Source organism: Nicotiana attenuata, chromosome 6 (assembly GCF_001879085.1).
Source record: "Nicotiana attenuata strain UT chromosome 6, NIATTr2, whole genome shotgun sequence".
Lineage (NCBI taxonomy): Eukaryota > Viridiplantae > Streptophyta > Magnoliopsida > Solanales > Solanaceae > Nicotiana > Nicotiana attenuata.
In genome coordinates, this window is record NC_031994.1 from 48,174,889 (window position 1) to 48,196,284 (window position 21,396).

Here is a 21,396-nt window from a genome sequence, read left to right on the forward strand (position 1 = left end):
CATCAAGGAAGATGTTCCTGTGCTGTCCGATGAAACTCCAGAAACTGAACTCTTTCTCGTGATTGAGGCGTGGAAGCATTCAGATTTTTTGTGCAAGAATTATATTCTAAGCGGGCTGGAGGATGCTTTGTATTACGTCTACAGTGGCGTGGAAACGTCAAAGGAACTGTGGACTGCGCTTGAAAAGAAATACAAAACCAAAGATGTCGGGTTGAAAAAGTTTGTTGCTGTAAAGTTTTTGGACTACAAAATGGTAGATAGCAAGTCTGTTATTACCCAAGTCTAGGAATTCCAAGTGATTATTCACGATCTCCTTGTTGAAGGTCTTGTCATCAATGAAGCATTTCAAGTAGCAGCGATGATTGAGAAGTTGCCTCATTTGTGGAAGGACTTCAAAAACTACTTGAAACACAAACGCAAGGAGATGTCCCTTGAAGATCTCACTGTTCGGTTGAGAATCAAAGAGGACAACAAAGCTGCTGAAAAGAGAGGCCGTGGAAACTCAACAATAATGGGAGCAAATATTGTTGAAGAGAACAAAAAGAGGAAGAAGGCTTCTGGACCGAAATACAACCCAAGCAAGAAGCGGTTCAGTGGAAACTGCTACAACTGTGGAAAAACCGGACACAAATCTACGGAGTGTCGTGCTCCGAAGAAGGACAAGAAGAAGGGTCAAGCAAACATGGTTGAAAAGCATGATGATGTTGATGATTTATGTGCCATGCTTTCCGAATGCAACTTGGTGGGCAATTCTAAAGAGTGGTGGATTGATTCTGGAGCCACTCGCCAAGTTTGTGCTGTTAGAGAAGCTTTTGCTTCTTATGCTCCCGTTGGACCCGATGAGACGATTTCTATGGGAAATGCTTCAAAGGCGAAGATTGAAGGATATGGGAAAATATTTCTCAGAATGACTTCCGGCAAAGTGGTGACTTTGAACAACGTCCTTCATGTTCCCGAGATTAGGAAGAATTTAGTCTCTACTGGACTTCTTGTTAAGAATGGTTTTAAATGTGTTTTTGTTTCCGATAAGGTTGTAATAAGTAAGAATGAAATGTTTGTAGGAAAAGGTTACCTCACTGAGGGCCTTTTCAAGCTGAATGTAATGGTTGTTGAAAATAATAATAAAATTTCAGCTTCGTCTTACTTACTTGAGTCAAATGAATTATGGCATGTAAGTTTGGGTCATGTCAATTATAAAACCTTAAGGAAAATGATTAATTTGGAAGTATTGCCCAAGTTTGAATGTGACAAATCAAAATGTCGAGTATGTGTGGAATCTAAGTATGTTAAACATCCTTATAAGTCGGTTGAAAGGAATTCAAATCCTTTAGACTTAATTCACACAGATATTTGTGACATGAAGTCAACACCATCTCGCGGTGGAAAAAAGTATTTCATAACTTTTATTGACGATAGTACTCGATATTGCTATGTTTACTTACTTAATAGTAAAGATGAAGCAATAGACGCATTCAAGCAATACAAAAATGAAGTTGAAACGCAACTTAATAAGAAAATCAAAATGATAAGAAGTGATAGGGGTGGTGAATATGAATCTCCTTTTGAACAAATATGTTTAGAATATGGAATTATTCATCAAACAACGGCCCCTTACACGCCCCAATCCAATGGGATTGCAGAAAGAAAGAATCGTTCATTAAAGGAGATGATGAACGCATTATTGATAAGTTCTGGTTTGCCACAGAACTTGTGGGGGGAAGCCATTCTTACGGCTAGCCGAATACTAAATCGAGTACCCCATAGCAAAACACAATCCATTCCATATGAAAAATGGAAAGGAAGGAAGCCCAACTTGAATTATTTTAAAGTGTGGGGGTGTTTGGCAAAAGTGCAAGTTCCTAAACCCAAAAGGGTAAAAATAGGACCGAAAACCGTTGATTGTGTTTTCATAGGATATGCAACTAATAGTAAAGCATATCGATTTCTGGTTCATAAATCAGAAAATCCCGACATTCATAATAATACGGTTATAGAATCAGATAATGCTGAGTTCTTTGAAAATATATATCCGTATAAAAAGGAATGTGAGTCGATTGGTGAAGGATCTAAACGACCTCGGGAAGAAACAAAAGAAAGTACACTTAACCAGGAGGATCCAAGACGTAGTAAACGTCAAAGAACGTCTACTTCATTTGGACCAGATTTTGTGACTTTCTTATTGGAAAATGAGCCTCAAACATTTAAAGAAGCTATGTCTTCTTCGGAATCATTGTTATGGAAAGAGGCGGTCAATAGTGAAATAGAATCCATACTAAACAACCATACATGGGAATTGGTTGATCTTCCTCCTGGAAATAAACCGTTGGGTTCTAAATGGATCTTTAAGAGGAAAATGAAAGATGATGGCACTATTGACAAGTATAAGGCAAGACTTGTGGTCAAAGGGTATAGACAACGAGAAGATCTTGACTATTTTGATACATACTCTCCAGTTACAAGAATTACGTCCATACGAACGTTAGTAGCGTTAGCTGCAGTTTATGGTCTTGAAATTCATCAAATGGATGTTAAGACGGCCTTCTTAAATGGAGAGTTGGAGGAAGAAATCTACATGGAACAACCTGAAGGGTTTGTGGTTCCAGGTAAAGAAAAGAAGGTCTGTAGACTTGTTAAGTCCCTTTACGGATTAAAACAAGCACCCAAACAATGGCATGCTAAATTTGACCAAACAATGTTGTCAAATGGATTTAAGATAAATGAATGCGATAAATGTGTGTACATTAAAAATGTTCCAAATCACATAGTCACTGTTTGCTTATATGTGGATGATATGCTCATAATGAGTAATGACATTGCCAACATAAATGCTACTAAGCGTATGCTAACTAGCAAGTTTGATATGAAAGACTTGGGAGTTGCTGATTTAATTCTGGGAATTAAGATCCATAAGACTTCTCAAGGTCTAGCATTGTCACAATCTCATTATATTAAGACAGTACTTGAAAAATTCAAGCACTTGGGCTTTAAAAATGCAAAGACTCCAATTGATGTGAATCTTGCATTAGCAAAGAACAAAGGCCAGAGCATATCACAATTGGATTATGCTCGTGTGTTGGGTTGCTTAATGTACATCATGAATTGTACACGACCAGATATAGCTTGTGCTATAAGTAAATTGAGTCGATATACGAGCAATCCAGGCCAATCTCATTGGATGGCCATGAAACGAGTTTTGGGGTATTTAGTACATACCCAGGACTTTGCTTTGCACTATAATAAATATCCTGCGGTCATTGAGGGATACTGTGATGCAAATTGGATCACCGGATCAACTGATTCCAAGTCCACAAGTGGATATGTATTCACTATTGGTGGAGGAGCGGTAACTTGGAAGTCATCCAAACAAACTTGTATTGCCCGCTCTACAATGGAGGCTGAGTTCATAGCCTTAGATAAAGCCGGTGAAAAAGCTGAATGGCTCCGGAATTTCTTGGAAGATATTCCATTTTGGCCCAAACCGTTGGCACCAATATGCATACATTGTGATAGTCAAGCGGCAATTGGAAGGGCTGGGAGCGTTATGTATAACGGTAAGTCTCGCCATATACGACGAAGACATAAAACCGTTAGACAATTACTCTCTAGAGGAATTATCACGATTGACTATGTAAAGTCAAGTGATAATGTGTCGGATCCACTTACAAAAGGCCTAACTAGAGAGGTAGTTGAGAAGTCATCAAGGGGAATGGGACTGTGGCCGAGAACAAGTCATAGTGGGGGTAACTACACCTAGAAGACTGGAGATCCCAAGATCTAGGTTTAAGGAGATCAAACAAAGTCATTTATGACGGTTCAACATTGTCAACTAAACTTTTGGTCCATTCTCGTGATGAGACAATGTTCAGTACCAAGGATAAAGCATTAAGGCTTTTTAATGATTTCTAAAAATTTGATACGGGGTATATCAAATAGTGTATCTACGGGATGACACGTTTAGGAATCACCTATGTAAGTGTGAAGTGTTAGCCGCTTCAAGGAGAACATTGTAAGGCCAGTTCTCTACGCACTTATGAAACCAGGCGGTGTTCATGACTGAAACGAACACAACAATGAGAACAAGAGACGATTAAGGGTTGGTTGTGTGACTAATGGTTGTCTAGGTATACACTAAAGTTCGACGGTTCAAAGATATCAAATCTACCGATTGATCGAGTATATCCGACATAAGTTCACTACGGGAAAGTTCAAAGGGAAACCTACTTATCCAAATGCAATTAATCCTTACTTGCGAATCACACCGTTTTTCATGCATACTTCCGTGATATAGCCATTCCCCATTCATGTGGGGGATTGTTGGGTTTTGGATGTATTTAATTAATATATATTAAATACTTAAAAGATGGTGAATGGGAAATGGAGGGAAATGAAATTTTTGAGTGAAATTTTAAGTTCCCCCCTTGGCAAATGGGCATTGTCCCATATTGGAAGAGGAAGAGGTTTTTTATGGGTATATAAGCAATTGCTCTTCTTCTAGCACTTAAAGAGTTGAGAAGAAGGCAAGCCTCGCGCCGCCGTCGTCATCGCTCGCTCAGCTCGGCTTCGGCTTCGGCTTCGGCTTCGGATTCGGATTTGGATTTGGATTTGGTCAAATGATCGATTGATTGATTAACTTTTTGGACCAAATTTATTTGTTCATAGTAAAATATTAACAGAAATGTTATTAAATATTTGTTTTAATAACAGAATATTACTATTAAATATTAATATTAAATCCAATCCATTTTTCTGTTTTGGTAACAGAAAAGTAACTACCCTCTTCAATTTTCCCTCTTTATTATTGAGTAAATGGCCATTTATGTAATGGCATTTATGCTGTGGGCGTTTTGCATAAACAGCCATTCTGAAGAGTTGCACCTCTTCAGATTTCAGCCCAACTTTTGCTATAAATACAACACTATTCTGCTCAGAATTTCACTACGATTTTCTGGGTTTTGTCTCCTTCTTCTGCATACTTTTAGCATCAAACAAAGTAAAAAGTAAGTGTGATTTGCTACCGGAATTTGTGTTCGCTGAAACACTGGGGTTTGAAGTACCACTATACCAGTGTGTAATTCGTTCTATCCTGGGAGGAAATAATCCATAACCTTGGGTACTAGGAGGGGATTAAATTCCTTAAGGAAACACTGTGAATTCAGTGGGCTCGAATTGGTTTTATGTTATTTCTGTTTATGTTCATTTCTATTTATATTCATTTATATTTCCAGAATTATTTTACAAATACAGTCTACTAACAAGCTTAAGGAATTTAATTTATTTTCTGTATTTGTACTTACTGTTTTTGGAAGAGTAAAACCTTTGTGGTTTTGTACTCTATTAAAATCTACGTGATTTTAACGTTTGTGTCATTCTTTTACAGAAATGACTAATGAGAATGAGAACCAAGCTGTTCCAATGGTGACTGCCAATGCCTCAACAAGCCGAACGACACCGGCAGCATTGTCACCGGCGGAAAAACCCGGAAAATTTTCCAGGATTGATTTCAAGCGCTGGCAGCAAAAGATGTTCTTCTATTTGACTACTCTAAGTCTCCAGAAGTTCATCAAGGAAGATGTTCCTGTGCTGTCCGATGAAACTCCAGAAACTGAACTCTTTCTCGTGATTGAGGCGTGGAAGCATTCAGATTTTTTGTGCAAGAATTATATTCTAAGTGGGCTGGAGGATGCTTTGTATAACGTCTATAGTGGCGTGGAAACGTCAAAGGAACTGTGGACTGCGCTTGAAAAGAAATACAAAATCGAAGATGCCGGGTTGAAAAAGTTTGTTGCTGCAAAGTTTTTGGACTACAAAATGGTAGATAGCAAGTCTGTTATTACCCAAGTCCAGGAATTGCAAGTGATTATTCACGATCTCCTTGCTGAAGGTATAAATCAAATTAATATTGATGNTTATCCAGATGCAATTAATCCTTCCGATCTAATCACACAGTTTTTCATGCATACTTCCGTGATATAGCCATTCCCCATTCATGTTGGGGATTGTTGGGTTTTGGATGTATTTAATTAATATATATTAAATACTTAAAAGATGGTGAATGGGAAATGGAGGGAAATGAAATTTTTGAGTGAAATTTTAAGTTTCCCCCTTGGCAAATGGGCATTGTCCCATATTGGAAGAGGAAGAGGTTTTTTATGGATATATAAGCAATTGCTCTTCTTCTAGCACTTAAAGAGTTGAGAAGAAGGCAAGCCTCGCGCCGTCGTCGTCGTCGCTCGCTCAGCTCGGATTCGGATTCGGATTTGGTCAAATGATCGATTGATTGATTAACTTTTTGGACCAAATTTATTTGTTAATGGTAAAATATTAACAGAAATGTTATTAAATATTTGTTTTAATAACAGAATATTACTATTAAATATTAATATTCCTCTTCAGTTTTCCCTCTTTATTTTCCCTCTTTATTATTGAGTAAATGGCCATTTATGTAATGGCATTTATGCTGTGGGCGTTTTGCATAAACAGCCATTCTGAAGAGTTGCACCTCTTCGGATTTCAGCCCAACTTTGGCTATAAATACAACACTATTCTGCTCAGAATTTCACTACGATTTTCTGCGTTTTCTCTCCTTCTTCTGCATACTTTTAGCATCAAAAAGTAAAAAGTAAGTGTGGTTTGCTACCGAACTTTGTGTTCGCTGAAACACTGAGGTTTGAAGTACCACTACACCAGTGTGTAATTCGTTCTAACCTGGGAGGAAATAATCCATAACCTTGGGTACTAGGAGGGGATTAAACTCCTTAAGGAAACACTGTGAATTCAGTGGGCTCGAATTGGTTTTATGTCATTTCTGTTTATGTTCATTTCTGTTTATATTCATTTATATTTCCAGAATTATTTTACAACTACAGTCTACTAACAACCTTTTCTTCATCTAACGAGCAACAATACAACTTTTATTTATAGCTTAAATTACCAACAATGAAGTGATAGCTGAATCTTCACCTACCAGATGGAAATTCTTTACAAAAATAAGACAGATTCTTAGTCCTGTTTCCATTGTTCGCTGTGACGACGATATATAACTGCCTGCTTAAAGTTTCTCCATTCCCAGGGAATGGTAGAGGAGTACAAGGTAAATAACAAGAAATGATATGTTGCTGCCAGAGAAGCAGATAACCCTACTGCAGACCATGAGCCTTTAACGTGTAAGTAGAAAACATTGCACGTTGCATACTGTAGTTGAACAATAATTTTACTGGATGGCCCAGACTGAAATCCACATTTGACAATGAACAAATGCTTCCTCATTCCGTATACTCCCCCACTTCTATCCTTCAAATAGACGTTAAGTTAAAACTGAAACCACTCCACGTGCCAAAGTCATACTGCCTTGAACGGAATACTATAGCATTGTGTATCTCAAAAAGAACAATTTTATTATACTGAAACGTTTATCAATTGAACTAAAAAGGAAACTTAACAGAAAAGAAATTTGGCTGACCCACTGACATGAAACAAAAGAGTATGAGCGGAGTCAATTTTACACTACATATAACAAATTCAGCTCATGTAATACGTCCTTATGCGTTAAGACCTATCTTTCGGAAAAATAATCCATGATACAGTGGCCGAAATTGGTCACCGTGCCAAACTGAAATTTCTAGAAGTGTGTTGTGAGATTTTATAAACAATAAAAGATTGTTAGACATGCATTACTTTAGGAATCTCGAGATTGTTTCTAGTTTTGACAAGAGCCAATCCTAGCACCTATGAAACAATTACCAAAATCAGTGTCCTATATGTAATAGCCCAGATATTTTTATATATAGTTATTCGTTACGAGATTAGGAATATTTTTATATATTGTTATTCGTTACGAGATTAGGAAATTAAATTTAGTTTGTAAAACTATTGGGTCAAATGGCAAGCTAGTGGAATAGAATTTACTATGATACATTATAAGATAGTGTATTAAACCAGTAGCTTGTATGCCTATTGCAGATTATAAATTGAGAATTTAAAACTAAGTAACTTTGGTTAATATTTTTCTTATTTATAAGATGAGAAATGGGCCAAGCCCACCACTAATTAGTTGGTCACGTGAGTTGACCTAGATGTAGAGATTATTATTGGTGTCCTTATTTAGTAGGGAAAAGAATTCACGGAGTGGGATTTTGGGAATGTTGACGGCGTAACATTTTAGCAGTCTCTCTATTCGGACAATGGAGGACGCATCTTTACCAAGAGAATACATGTAAGTTCCCACATGCTAAGAAACAAAAAGAAAAATCAGAAAGTTTTTTATGTAAGTTTAACTCCAAAAGCTTGATAATAAAGAGTAATAGAAAAAGATCATTCATTGATAGTGTCACACCTCCTTTTTACACATCACTCGCCGAGGGCGGTATACAAGGGAGTTTTTCCAATTAAAGTGACATTATTCGAGATGAAATTATTTAGTTTATCAGAGTCGCCACTTGGAATAAATTATGGTGTTCCAAGTCACCAGTTTATTTTAAATCCCAAATCGAGGAAGTTTTATTTTTTAAAGAGTTTGCGAACCAGAAATTCTAGGTAAGGAATTCTGTTAACCCGGGAGAAGGTGTTAGGCATTCCGGGGTTCCGTGGTACTAGCACGGTCGCTTACTGATTATTACTTGGCTTAAATTGTTTAACTACTCATTTTTAGGACCTATGTTCATTTACCTTTTTACCGCTTTTAAATCACTTGAATTATTCGTAATTAAAGAATTGAGTTACGCGTACGTATACTCTTTTATTTTGGCGTGTCAAAATCATGTCACGCGAACTTGTCCACAATTAATAACGCTTTATTATTATTAACGAAGTTTAGCCGAAATTGCGCGAACGCATACATTTATTTTGAAAAATCATAACTATGTCACGCGAACGTGTACACAATCACGATAATTGATTAGGAGCTTGAGGAAACGAATAGAGTCATTCCAACAAAATCACAATAAAGTTAACGTCAAAACAAAGACTAACATGTGATAAATTCTCTATGAAAACTTGCAATCATCAATTTAGTAGTTTGTTCATCTACGACTAACATACTACATAAGTCGAATTAACTATTCAAACTTCACTATCAATCAAACGAAAGGCCCTTAATTTCAGAGGTTCAAAGAAACAGTTCTACACAAGAATTCAAAAATCCACTTAACTATTCGAATTGTATAACTTGATAATAATTTTCTTTAACAAACACTACTAGAAATTGGAGCTATGGCAACGCATTTTATTGCCACGGTTCTGTAGCCGTTGCTATAGATGGTCTGTTGCAACGGTTTCAACCGTTGCGTAAGGTAATGGGTACTATCGGCACAGTTTAGCACCTAAACCGTTGCATTAGTCTAAAAACCGTTACAGTAGATTTTCTATGGCAACGTTTTTGTAAAACCGTAGCAATAAGTTTATCTGTGGTAACGGGTATTTGTAATTTTAATGTAAGACAAACGGTTAGAAATTCCCTCTCTAATTTCTCCAAATTTTGGACGGACCGCTAAAAAGACCCGCTTCTATTATATTTTACATTTAATATTTAATAAAATAATAAAACCTAATAATACACACGGAGCTTACGAGGAAGCTAAGCACACAAACGCTATCTTCAAAAGTTCCAATCTCTCTCCCCCAAAAAGCCTTCATCAGTTCGCCGGAGATTACGATGAAGTCAAACCACCATCGACGACATCGGTAAGCTATATTTTTCATTACTATTCCAACTCTATTCTACCATTTTTGTTTATTTAATTTAAGATCTCAGTCATGCCTTCTGTTTTTCACTCTGCCTGCGCGCCGCTTGGTCTTATGTATTCCATTTCTAGGGTTTCATAGAAAATGAAGTTAGAGTTCTATATTTGTCGAAAGATCACTTCTTTTGTCTCAATAAGAAAATGGCGATTATTGTTTCTTGAATGCTAATGTTTTTATTGTTTGTGAGAGCATCGCCCGTCTTCACTAAGCTCGGCGAGTCAGTGTAGAAGCAAAGAGAAGCAGAGAGCGACGGCGGTATGGGAATGTCGGTTCAGGTGACGCCACTCTGTGGAGTATACAACGGGAACCCTCTCTCTTACCTCGTCTCTATCGACGGTTTCAATTTCCTCATCGATTGTGGTTGGAATGACCAATTTGATACTTCTCTTCTTCAGCCCCTTTCCAGGTCAACAAACAACTCAATTTCACTTCAATGCATATAATATTCCTATTTCTCAAAGCAAAACAAATATTACAATGTAGCATTTAACAACAGATAGCTAACTATCGTATGAAATTTCTTTATCTATTTACTGTCTTTTGAATTTCTCTGCTGAGTAATATATTGTTAATATACAGGGTGGCTTCAAGTGTGGATGCTGTATTGGTATCACACCCTGATACATTTCATCTTGGTGCTTTGCCCTGTGCTATGAGACAACTTGGTCTTTCCGCTCCTATTTATGCTACAGAACTAGGTACAGGCTAGGGTTACTAACTATGTATGATCAGTATCTCTCACGGAAGGTGAACCTTTTACTCTAGCGTTATCCATGAATTATCAAATGCACTTGTCTATTTTAGTTGATAAGCTTTATAATCAAGCATTTCACATGTATATTAAGTTGTTGTCCTTAACATTGATGTCGTGTTTTAATTTTTTTTTTGCTTTGCAATGAATTACGTTGAGCTATAGATTCCAATGTGCTTATTGATTTATGTACTCCCTAAGGGAGAGAGTTTATCTGAGGCAATACACAAGTTTACTAGCCAGAGTTTGAGGCTTCTGTTTGTATGTTTCAAACTGTCTTCATTAGAAAAGGAAAATAAAACTTTCGACTGTTACAACATGTATTATAGGGATCATTATCTCTATAATCCTTCCGTATTTTGTTGACAAACGGATTAATTAGGTCTTGGTCTCCTTAATTATTTGCATAGTAAACGTCGAATGCAGACTACTGATTCAGTTATTGCTCCACTGGTAGCTGGTCATCTGTTGGGAAGTACTACATGGAAGATAACAAAAGATGGGGAGGATGTCATATACGCTGTTGACTTCAATCACCGTAAAGAAAGGTAAACTTAGAACAGTCTTATTATCCGTCTAAATTGGATTCTACTCAACTTGATCCTAATATTATAATTACACTTTTCTCCCTTTCAAACATCTGAATGGAACTGTTTTAGAGTCTTTTGTCCGTCCAGCTGTTCTAATAACGGATGTCTTTAATGCTTTAAACAATCAACCCTCTAGGAGCCAAAGGGACCAAGAGTTTCTAGGTAATTGTTGTTCCTTTTTATTGTGAAGAACTTTTTGGATCTCATAATGGCTTGTCATAAGGACTTTGTTGGTTTAGGCCTTTAGGGGAAGTCACAGATACGCACAATACATTTTATAAAATTTTAGTTATTAACTTGAACATCCAGAGGACTTCCGGATTGTCATTTGGTCTTCCCTTATCCTCATACATCAATATCGTTGCAGAGGGAGTTTGAGGATATCAGAAACCATTTCCAAAATCACGAACATGCTCGGTTGGTATTAAAGTATGATGAGGCTCTTTCCCATTTGATTTATGCAGCATCTGACATGCTTATCATCCCATCCATCTTTGAGCCTTGCGGCCTTACTCAGGTCATTCCATAATTGCTTGAACACTTTCTAGTAAATGAAGAACCTTTTTAAATAACGCAGTATTTTTTTGGCTCTAATGATTGAATCCGAATTCTATTTTTGCAGATGATAGAGATGAGATATGGGTCTATACCAATTGCTAGGAAAACAGGGGGCTTGAATGATAGGTTCGTCAACGCGACACAGCAGGACTTCTTTATTAATCAGAGTTCATGGTTATTTTTTAAGATCTCTCTTTTTAATGTTCTGGAGTAATTGTCTTTGATGAAGTAACCTAATAAATGATGATTACAGACATATACTGGGAATATATTAATCGCTGTCAATCCTTTTAGAAGGCTACCTCACTTATATGATACACATATGATGGCCCAATATAAAGGTGCAGCTGGTGGAGTAGATCAAGAAATAGAAGATGAAGGCAATGAAGATCCAGACCTTACTTAAGATGAATTTTGAATTGCTATAGATGAATGTTCTAGGAATCTTTTGTTGTCAACATTTTGAAACTTACTATCTTGAAATGTATTAAACTTATGCACTTGGGGTAGAACATTTACTTTTATGGATATTATTAGCTTGTTGGACGAGTTATATTATTAATAGTTTCATTTTGTGATTTATTTAAATTTTAGTGTTATTATAATTTATAACACTAAATGAGCTGTATATATATATAGGAGCTATATTTCTGTTTTAAATGAACTGTTACAATAGCCTACCAGAACCATTGCAATAGGACACAAATGGCGTTCCATTAGAATGTAAACCGTTGCAATAGATCCGGTAAACTGTTCCAAAATGCCCTCTAAACCGTTCCAATAGGTATTTAAAACCGTAGCAATACAAAAACAACCGTTACAAAATTCATAAATAACCGTAACAATAGCTTATGAAAGTGTTTCTTTAGATAATATGGTAACGGTTATGAGCCGTTGCATACGCATTATAGTAACGATTTTAAAGCGTCCCAATTGGAAGGAATAATCGTTCCAATAGAGAAAGGGAAAACCGTTGCGATAGGCGTCTCTATAGCAACGGAGATGAAAACCGTTCCAATAGCTCTATTGGCACGCGAGCAGATGTGACTGTCTGTAAACCGTTCCAATATCGCTACGGCAAAGGTTTATGTACCTACTGGAATGGTTTTCCATGCGTTACCGTAGACCAATTTTTCAGCAGTGAAACCAACTTCAACCAAAGAAATTCCACTCTTCAATGACTACCACAGTAACCCAAATGTACAAAAATTCAGTCCAAATTTCAAACTTTACTTTCTTTATTTGTTAATTTACTCTATTAGTCTAACTAATCACTTCACAATACAAAACAAAGATAATTCATTAAATTATTTAGTAGACTAATTACAATAAAATCAAATGAACTAAAAACATGGAAGGCATTTATGAAAGATTGAGTAAGGAAGCAAACAAACTTACGTATAATCTGCAATGTGAACACTAACAGAAATGTATCTACTCATGTTATTGAATACATAACAGAAGTGTATCAAAGTTGCGTACAATCTGCAGCTACACCCACTTAGCATTCATAACATTGTAAAAGAACCAAAACAAAAGGAAAGAGGTATTCTCACCACCAAAATGGAAACCTCGAACTAGACCAGAAATCCCGCCGGAACCGCGACAAGACTCCACAACGGGCCTCATCGGCACCTCGGATTTGCTCGGTTTCTTTTGGGTTGAGAAAAGGGATGTTTCTGGGCTGTTTTGGACCTGATTTTGGAGCTTTAAGCAGCGTCCATGGTTGTTGTAGCTGTGGTCGAAGAAGAAGAAGAAGCAGTGGCCATGGGATCTTTTTATGCTGAAGAAGATGATGGCTTGGGGGGGGGGGGGGGGGGATCTGACGTTGTGCAGCTCCAAATTTGAAGAACGAGCAGGGGTCCCTTTCTTGGTTTTTTGCTGAATTTGGCGCAGCTTTTTGTCAGGCTCTTTGTTTGCAGCTGATTGTTGACTTTTAGGGTGTAAACGGCGCTCAAAAGCTGATGGTAGGGATCTGATAGGTTTTTTAGGTGTAGATCTATATTTAGGTGTTAGGTACTATTATATAGGGGTAGGAATTAGGGGAGAAATTCAAAAATAGCCAGATTTATCACTGGTCGTTGAAAAATAGCCAAGTTTCAAAAGTCATCGAAATTTAGCCACTTTAAATCTGAGCGAAAACACTGTTCAAAATCCGGAAAAATACGCCCGCTAATTTTACGGGAGTTCCAGCATAAGTATGCTTGAACTCCCGTAAATTTTACGGGAGTTCCAGGATAACTATGCTGGAACTCCCGCAAATTTTACGGGAGTTCAAGCATAATTATGCTGGAACTCCCGCAAATTTTACGGGAGTTCCAGCAAGTATAATTGTCCAGTATAATATACTGGAGTTTGGAGCACTGGTGCTCCAGTCTCCCGCAATTTTTACAGGAGTTAGCAAAGTATACCGGTCCAGCATAATATGCTGGAGTTCGTACACAAATGCACCAGAACTCCCGTATATTATACTGGACCGGTCCCTGTTGCAGCAAAATAGTGGCTATTTTTCATTGACTTGATAAACGCTGGCTATTTTTCATTGACCAGTGTGAAAACTGGCTATACCATGATATTTTATCAGGAATTAGGTTAGGGGTATGAGCCTAGGAATTATGGGCTTGGTAATTATGGACTAGGTCCAAAATTAGGCCTAAAAATGGGTTTCTCGAGCCCAATTTTTATTCTTTCTCCGCGAACGGGACTAAAATACGACCTTATTTATTAGTTAGTCTTACTTAAATAAAATAACTGTTAAAATAAGACTGACCATTAAAACAAAACTATTTTTGGTATTTTTCAAGATTAAAAATAACTACAAAACATTAATAAAACTATTTTTTATAATTTTTATTTTCTTGCAATAATATAAAGTAAAAGAGTCAAAATTAATTAAAATAACTATATTAGGCCTAAACTAAATATTTAGGCTAAAATGTGAAAAATTTTGGGGAGGGTCAAAAATTACATGTCTACAGCTGCGCCTCTTTGACTGGAAACGCGAAGAGTTTTCAGGCAAAGAACGACGAGATAGGTTTTTTGACCCGACCCTTATTTAGAGAGACCAAAAACTAAGAGAAAGGAGAATGTGACCGAGCCCTGGTATCTGAGCTGCGTACATATCCTTGGGTATAAAGGAATCAGGCCACGTGTAGTTCAGAAGTGAATGAGGTGATGGAGTACCAAGGTTGAGAGCCGAGCGAGGTGCCGTCGAGGTTCCGATCCGCGGTCCCGTTATTACATCAAAATCAAAAATGAAAAAGACTAACTAAGCCTATCAGCTACAAGTTACAAGATTCCTATCTATAAATCCTTTGAAGCTTGATCTTGAGTCTTGGCTAGTTCTTGCTGCAGACTCCGATCTGAATCTTGATGCTCGTCAGCTGTAGGTGCTGGTTCTTTCTTCAGCTTTGGGTCAAGGCGAGACAATGCGAAGCCTGTGATTTCAATCATATCTTGGGCAGTCCGCGTCTTTCTCCGTTTCAGCATTCTGAGTTCACTTCTTTTTGTTTTTTTTTCTTTTCTTTACTCTGGATTGATACTCATTCTTTTGGTCATATCGAATCCTGCGACTCGAGGTCGGACCTGCTCAGACACCAAAACAAACAAACGAACGAAATTTTTCTGCCCCAATTTTCACTAGGAAAATTTCGTGAGTTATTTGTAACTAAGATCCAAACCTTCTTTTTTTTTTTTTTGAAAGTGATAAAATAAGGATTGTGTGTCTTTAGGAGGAAAGATTAGGGAGTGGAGCCCTATATCTAAAATTCTCAACTAGGGAATGGAGGCACTATGTTGGCAAAAAAGGCGACTAGGGAAAGGAGGCCCTATGTCTAAAAATTCTCAACAAGGGAATGGAGCCCTATGTTGGCAAAAGGCGACTAGGGAATGGAGGCCCTATGTATAAAAATCTCAACTCAGGGATTGGAGCCTTAATGTTGGCAAAAAGGCGACTAGGGAATGGAGGCCCTATGTCTAAAATCTCAACCTAGGGATTGGAGCCCTAATTTTGGCAAAAGGCGACTAGGGAATGGAAGCCCTATGTCTAAAAATCTCAACTCAGGGATATGTTGGCAAAAAGGCGACTAGGGAATGGAGGCCCTATGTCTAAAAATCTCAACTCAGGGATTGGAGCCCTAATGTTGGCAAAAAAGGCGACTAGGGAATGGAGGCCCTATGTCTAAAAATCTCAACTCAGGGATTGGAGCCCTAATGTTGGCAAAAAAGGTGACTTGGGAATGGAGGCCCTATGTCTAAAAATCTCAACTCAGGTATTGGAGCCCTAATGTTGGCAAAAAGGCGACTAGGAATGGAGGCCCTATGTCTAAAAATCTCAACTCAGGGATTGGAGCCCTAATGTTGGCAAAAAAGGCGACTAGGGAATGGTGGTCCTATGTCTAAAAATCTCAACTCAGGGATTGGAGCCCTAATGTTGGCAAAAAGGCGACTAGGGAATGGAGGCCCTATGTCTAAAATCTCAACTCAGGGATTGGAGCCCTAATGTTGGCAAAAAGGCGACTAGGGAATGGAGGCCCTATGTCTAAAAATCTCAACTCAGGGATTGGAGCCCTAATGTTGGCAAAAAGGCGACTAGGGAATGGAGGCCCTATGTCTAAAGTCTCAACTCAGGGATTGGAGCCCTAATGTTGGCAAAAAGGCGACTAGGGAATGGAGGCCCTATGTCTAAAAATCTCAACTCAGGGATTGGAGCCCTAATGTTGGTAAAAAATCGACTAGGGAATGGAGGCCCTATATCTAAAAATCTCAACTTAGGGATTGGAGCCCTAATGTTGGAAAAGCATAAAAGTAGATATTGGGGTCCTAAACTACCATTTTTTTTTAATTTTCTTCTTATCTTTTTTTTTTTTCATTTCAATTTCCTTTCTCTTTTTTTTTTGTTTCATTTCAAGGAATGAGTAAATGCGGGAAAAACTTGGAGGGGACTTCCCTTTTTATGGGTTGTTGCTGCCAAGCTGTTTTTAGCACTCGCGTATTTCTTTTTCCCTTTTGGTTGAACCTGCTTCTTGCATGGTTGCTTTGGATTGCACCTGTTTCAAATTTTCAAACAAAGAACAATTGTTAGTTTAGAACGGTGGTTGGTTTTGTGGCCTTGATTGTCTCAATCGCTTAATCTCGGCCCAGCTTCTTTGATGAAGATCTCAGTTGCAACTGCTTGTTTTCTGGGGACCAATTTCATTTCAGGCCCTAAGAACTTCTGGTTTTTTTCCATATTTTGCCATGACGGTTGGTTGGTGGAACTCAACCTTTTCGACTTTATTTTGCCTTCGTAGGCATTTCCTTTCTGACTTCCTTTTCTTTTTTTTTCTCTCTTTTTTTTTTCTTCTTTCTTTTTTTTCATTTTTTTTCTTTTCCTTTCTTCAGAACATTGGGGAACTTTTGGCTCCTCAAACTTTGCTGCAACGGCTAGTCGCGTGGGACTTAACCTCTTCCAACTTTATTTCGCCTTTGTAGGCCTTTCTTTTCTGGCTTCTTTCTTCCAACTTTAATTTCAGAGCATTTGGTGTACCTTGGCTTCTTCAACTTTTGCTGAGGCGGTTAGCCACGTGGGACTCAACCTTTTCAACTTCAATTGCCTTTATAGGCGCTTCAATTTGATTTTCTCCTTCCAAGAGTTTTGATTTTCGAAGCATCGGCCGCCATGGCTAGTCGGGGTCGACTTGATCCCCCTGACGAGGCTGGGTGACTTTTTGCACATTAGCTCGTGTCAAATGAGAACCCTGTAAATCAGTCTTGCCATCCTTTCTTTGTCTTAGTTTCGGAACAGAGTTAGACCGAAAGGGATTCAAAGAAAACGAACAATGGAAGGGAGAATGAGTTTACAACGAGAAGTGTCCCTTTCGGGGAAAGGAAAGGACTTATCTGGAGTACATGCGGGCTTCAATGAACATGACATGCCTTTTGGACTGGATGCCTGATCTCTGTAAACCGCAACTCTCAGAAATTCATCACAACTTTTGCCTCAAAATCAAGAAACCTTGACAGGACTCTGTCGGTGCTGATGGCTGTGAGGATCCTCTGATCGATCAGGGGTGCCCTTTGCGGGTTTTCACGAGCTGACCTCTCTCATTTCTCTACTCACCATCGCCTTATAGTGCTCTTTGCTGGACAATGCTGATTGTCTTTGCTGTCTGTTCCGTCTAATGGATTTTCTACTTCCATCGCCTCCGGTTCTTCTCTGATACTTAACCTCTCTTCTGCCGCCAAATCGCGTACCTCAATCTGAACTTCTTTCAATGAGTCTTTCCAGCATGGCCTATTGTTTCCCTTCCTTAGCACTTGTCTACGCTCCCTTCTACGTGGCCTAAACCTTTTCTTCATTGATTCCTTCTTCTGCTTCCTCTTCCTTTCCTTTTTCTTTGGCCTAGGACTAGTGTCAGAACTTGAGACACAGGCAGAGCTGCAGCTAGAACTAAGGCAAAAACTGGAGAAAGAATCAGAACTAGTGCAACCACTGGGGCTAGAATAGGGAGTAATAATATCGGCAACTGCATCATGAAGCCTGTAGCGACCACAGGGAGTCGCTACAATTTCACCCTTTTCACAGAGGTTTCTCATATGGTGCCTGAGTATAGTAACATGAGCCCTTGGCAAGTCACCCCATTCTCTCAAAATGTACTCTGATATTGCCTTTTCATAAGAACCGCCTCTTCATTCAACTGCTCAATTGCTCTCTGAATCATCTGTAAAAGAAATCGAAAACCTTAATAGCTGTTAAGCCTGTTATGAAAACTTTTCAAGACGCACTTGCAATGAACAATACTTTGTCTTACAGTTCCATCGTATAAGTATAAATCATCAGAAAAAAATGGTTAGGTATATTCATATTTACATGCTCATAACCAGACATAATAAAATTTGAAATTTTAGAAATTAAAAAGCTATGTGCTGCTCCCTTTGAACTGCAGATGTTTCCTCAAATTAACTTCTCTCCTCTTTACTAACTGAGGCAATCGGAGTATCAATATTTCTAGCAAAAGCAGAAATACCATAAAGTGAAACACCTAATAGAACCAAGAAAATGCTCCTCTAAGGGTTGGCCTGCGATCACAAGCAAAAATCTGGAAAATAGTGGAGAAATTATAATATTCCTCTGTTGCTGAGGTTGTTTAGACAGTTCGACTTGATTCCGAAAGGATACGTAGGCAGCCTCTCTCTGGGGTTCAATCACACCAAAAGAAAAATCCAAAGTCCCCCAAAAAGTGAAACTGGGACAGATGTTATAATGGTTCGGCGATGATCCCGCCCAAAAGGTTCCAAAGTTGTAACTCAATCCAAATCCTTTTTACCCAAACCCTATTCAAGTCCTTCCGACCAATCAGTGAGAATGTTCAAGGATTAGAGAATACAGCTATTTGGATCTGATACAACAAAATGAGAGAAATAAAATGAGAGAGTCTTATTGGTGAAACCCACACGGGCACTGTGAGGCGACGGTAAGCAGAGAAATGCAAAAATGTGAGAGTCTTGTTAGTAAAAACGGGAAAACTTTGTTTTTGATTTTCTTTTGTTTTTCTATTTTGTTTTGTTCTCTTTCTTTTTCCTTTCCTTTTCCTCTCTTTTTCTTTTTCTTTTTCATTTTTCATTTCAATTCTTTGTCTTTTATTTTCCCCTTATTCTTTTTTGTATCTTTCTTTTTCTCCTCTTTTTTTCATTTTTTTTTCTTTTTTTTTTCATCTCATTTTTTTCAATTTGTTTTTTCAATAACACTTTAAAGTTCCAAAGAGGGTAATCAAAGAAGAGTAACCGGCTCAAAGGGTTTGCAAAGGGTTGATAGTGTTTGGGTAGCGAGAATGAAAACCGGAGAATATTAATACTATATGGAGGATCAAACATAGTACCTTTTGACTGCATTTGCATTGCCAGTTGTTTCAGGGACATTTCCTTCGATATGTCCCAAGTCAACACACTCTTTTGGCAGTACTCTTGTTGTAATGTATGGACCTTTCCAATTCTGGAACCAATTTTCCTTCAGTTGTTCCAAATCTTTATTTTATTTTCTTAAACTTTATCCTCATTGGGATCTAATCCTTGATTCATTATTTCGAGGTCTGACAGCTTTCAGGATCCGGGCATGAAGTCCGCAAGCATATCATGTTATTGAAATCTGCATTCAACAGAGCTAAAAAAAGAGAATGAGAAAAATGACAAGATTAAGAAAAGAGACATTCCTGGAAAATGAAATATTGATTTCATTTGATTTTTGATTTTTGATTTTTCCCCTTTTTTTTTCAATTTTTGAAGATAGAAGGGTTTACATCAGAAAGTAAGACAATAAGGTAAAACATTCGGATCACACTCTGAGATAATCCGGACGCAGAAAGGACAGCAAGATTGGCTACCGAGACTCCCGTCTGATGGGGAACTTTCATGCTTGGCGACCATTTTGTGGCTTTCCTTCTGTCTCGGCAATGGTTGCAATGGCCTTCAGTGCTGGATCAAATTCCTCAGCTTCACAAATCATTCCGACTATTGGCTCGATGTTGTGGGCAGACAACAGATTGTTCATCACATCAGGAGCTTCTTCATCCCAAAAAATGATTCTTTTAGCTTCAATCAAATCTTCAACTGCCCTTTTAAGGGTCCAACAGTCCTCTGTATTGTGTCCCACTGCTCCAAAGTAGTATTCACATCTAGCATCAGCTCGGTGTGAGGGGGACTCGGGATTCGTCCGGTTCGGGGACACTGGCTGCAATAGATCTAGCCTGATTAGCTTTTGGAACAGGCTTGAATACGATTCACCAATAGGGGTGCACTGATTCTTTCTGAAAGGCTCTTTTGGGCGAGGATTGTATTGGGGATCATTTGGTTGAGGATTATATGGAGCTTGGTAAGGATGGACATAAAAGCTAAAATGCAAAAATGAATCAATTTTTTGTGATTTTCATTTTAATAAAGCAATTATTTAACTAATTAATCCTAAAAATATGAAAAACAAAATCTAAATGCAATGCATGGTGTTTTTGATATTTTTGGGGCATTTTCATGATATTTTTTTTATATAAAAATTAAACGTGCACAAAGATGCAAACAATTAATAAAATCCTATAAAATGGCAAATAATTGGAAAAAAAAACTATTTCTTTGATTTTATAGGAGTATTTTGAATAGGGCAAAAATCACATGCTCACATTCATGAGCAAGTGTCTAGTAGAGTCTTGCAGATCGGTATGATGACGCCCATACCTATCTTCGAGAGGCTACAGGGCATTTAGGATATACTTCCCATCTTTCTTTCCTTATTGTGCGGCATTGATTCAGCTTGACGCGTAATCCTTTGAATTTCTTCCACGCATTCATATGCGCACATGATCGCTCAGGATCAATAGTGCATCGACGGCTTGTGATTCCCTGGAAAAGGTGCGAAATATGATTTCTGTGTGTTGATGATGGGCTAGTATGGAGGACTTGAGGTGGGGTTTTGACTGTAGATTGAGCACAGGGCAGAGCTTAGCCTGAGAGAAAGAGTGCCAGGAAAAAGCAACATTCATACTGGGGGGGGGGGGGGGGGGACAATGCTTAGTCCCATGAGAAGGCAGTGCTTAGCCTTATGCAAATATCATGACAAGGCTTAGCCTCATGCAAAGATTTGAGACAGGGCTAAGGCTCATGCAAAGAGAAGGCAATGTTTAGCCTTATGCAAATATGGAGGCAGGGCTTAGCCTCATGCAAGATTTGAGCCAGGGTTTAGTCTCATGCAAAGAGAAGGCAATGCATAGCCTAATGCAAATATCGAGACAT

General features: G+C 38.1%; 1 protein-coding gene across 10 annotated transcripts; it reads left to right on the top strand.

The window, feature by feature from the left end:
* LOC109226957 (cleavage and polyadenylation specificity factor subunit 2-like) lies at window positions 9,559-12,225 on the top strand. Of its 10 annotated transcripts, none has more exons than XM_019391908.1 (7): window positions 9,559-10,144; window positions 10,318-10,436; window positions 10,947-11,037; window positions 11,126-11,241; window positions 11,447-11,596; window positions 11,702-11,811; window positions 11,891-12,225. In XM_019391908.1, the coding sequence occupies exons 1-5, from the start codon at window positions 9,996-9,998 to the stop codon at window positions 11,455-11,457; spliced, it is 486 nt and encodes a 161-aa protein (XP_019247453.1). In that variant the 5' UTR covers window positions 9,559-9,995; the 3' UTR covers window positions 11,458-11,596; window positions 11,702-11,811; window positions 11,891-12,225. The 10 variants fall into 10 exon arrangements, 7 of the variants coding, with proteins under 7 accessions (XP_019247453.1, XP_019247452.1, XP_019247450.1 ...); XM_019391907.1 differs by having other exon boundaries at window positions 11,702-11,763; XM_019391905.1 differs by having other exon boundaries at window positions 11,702-12,225.

Excerpts from the sequence above, each read along its gene's own strand:
- LOC109226957 (XM_019391905.1), top strand. The coding sequence starts at position 9,996 with ATGGGAATGTCGGTTCAGGTGACGCCACTCTGTGGAGTATACAACGGG. Across the intron at positions 10,145-10,317 it reads CTTCTTCAGCCCCTTTCCAG|GGTGGCTTCAAGTGTGGATG; the intron begins GTCAACAAACAA and ends GTTAATATACAG. Across the intron at positions 11,038-11,125 it reads TTCAATCACCGTAAAGAAAG|ACATCTGAATGGAACTGTTT; the intron begins GTAAACTTAGAA and ends TCTCCCTTTCAA.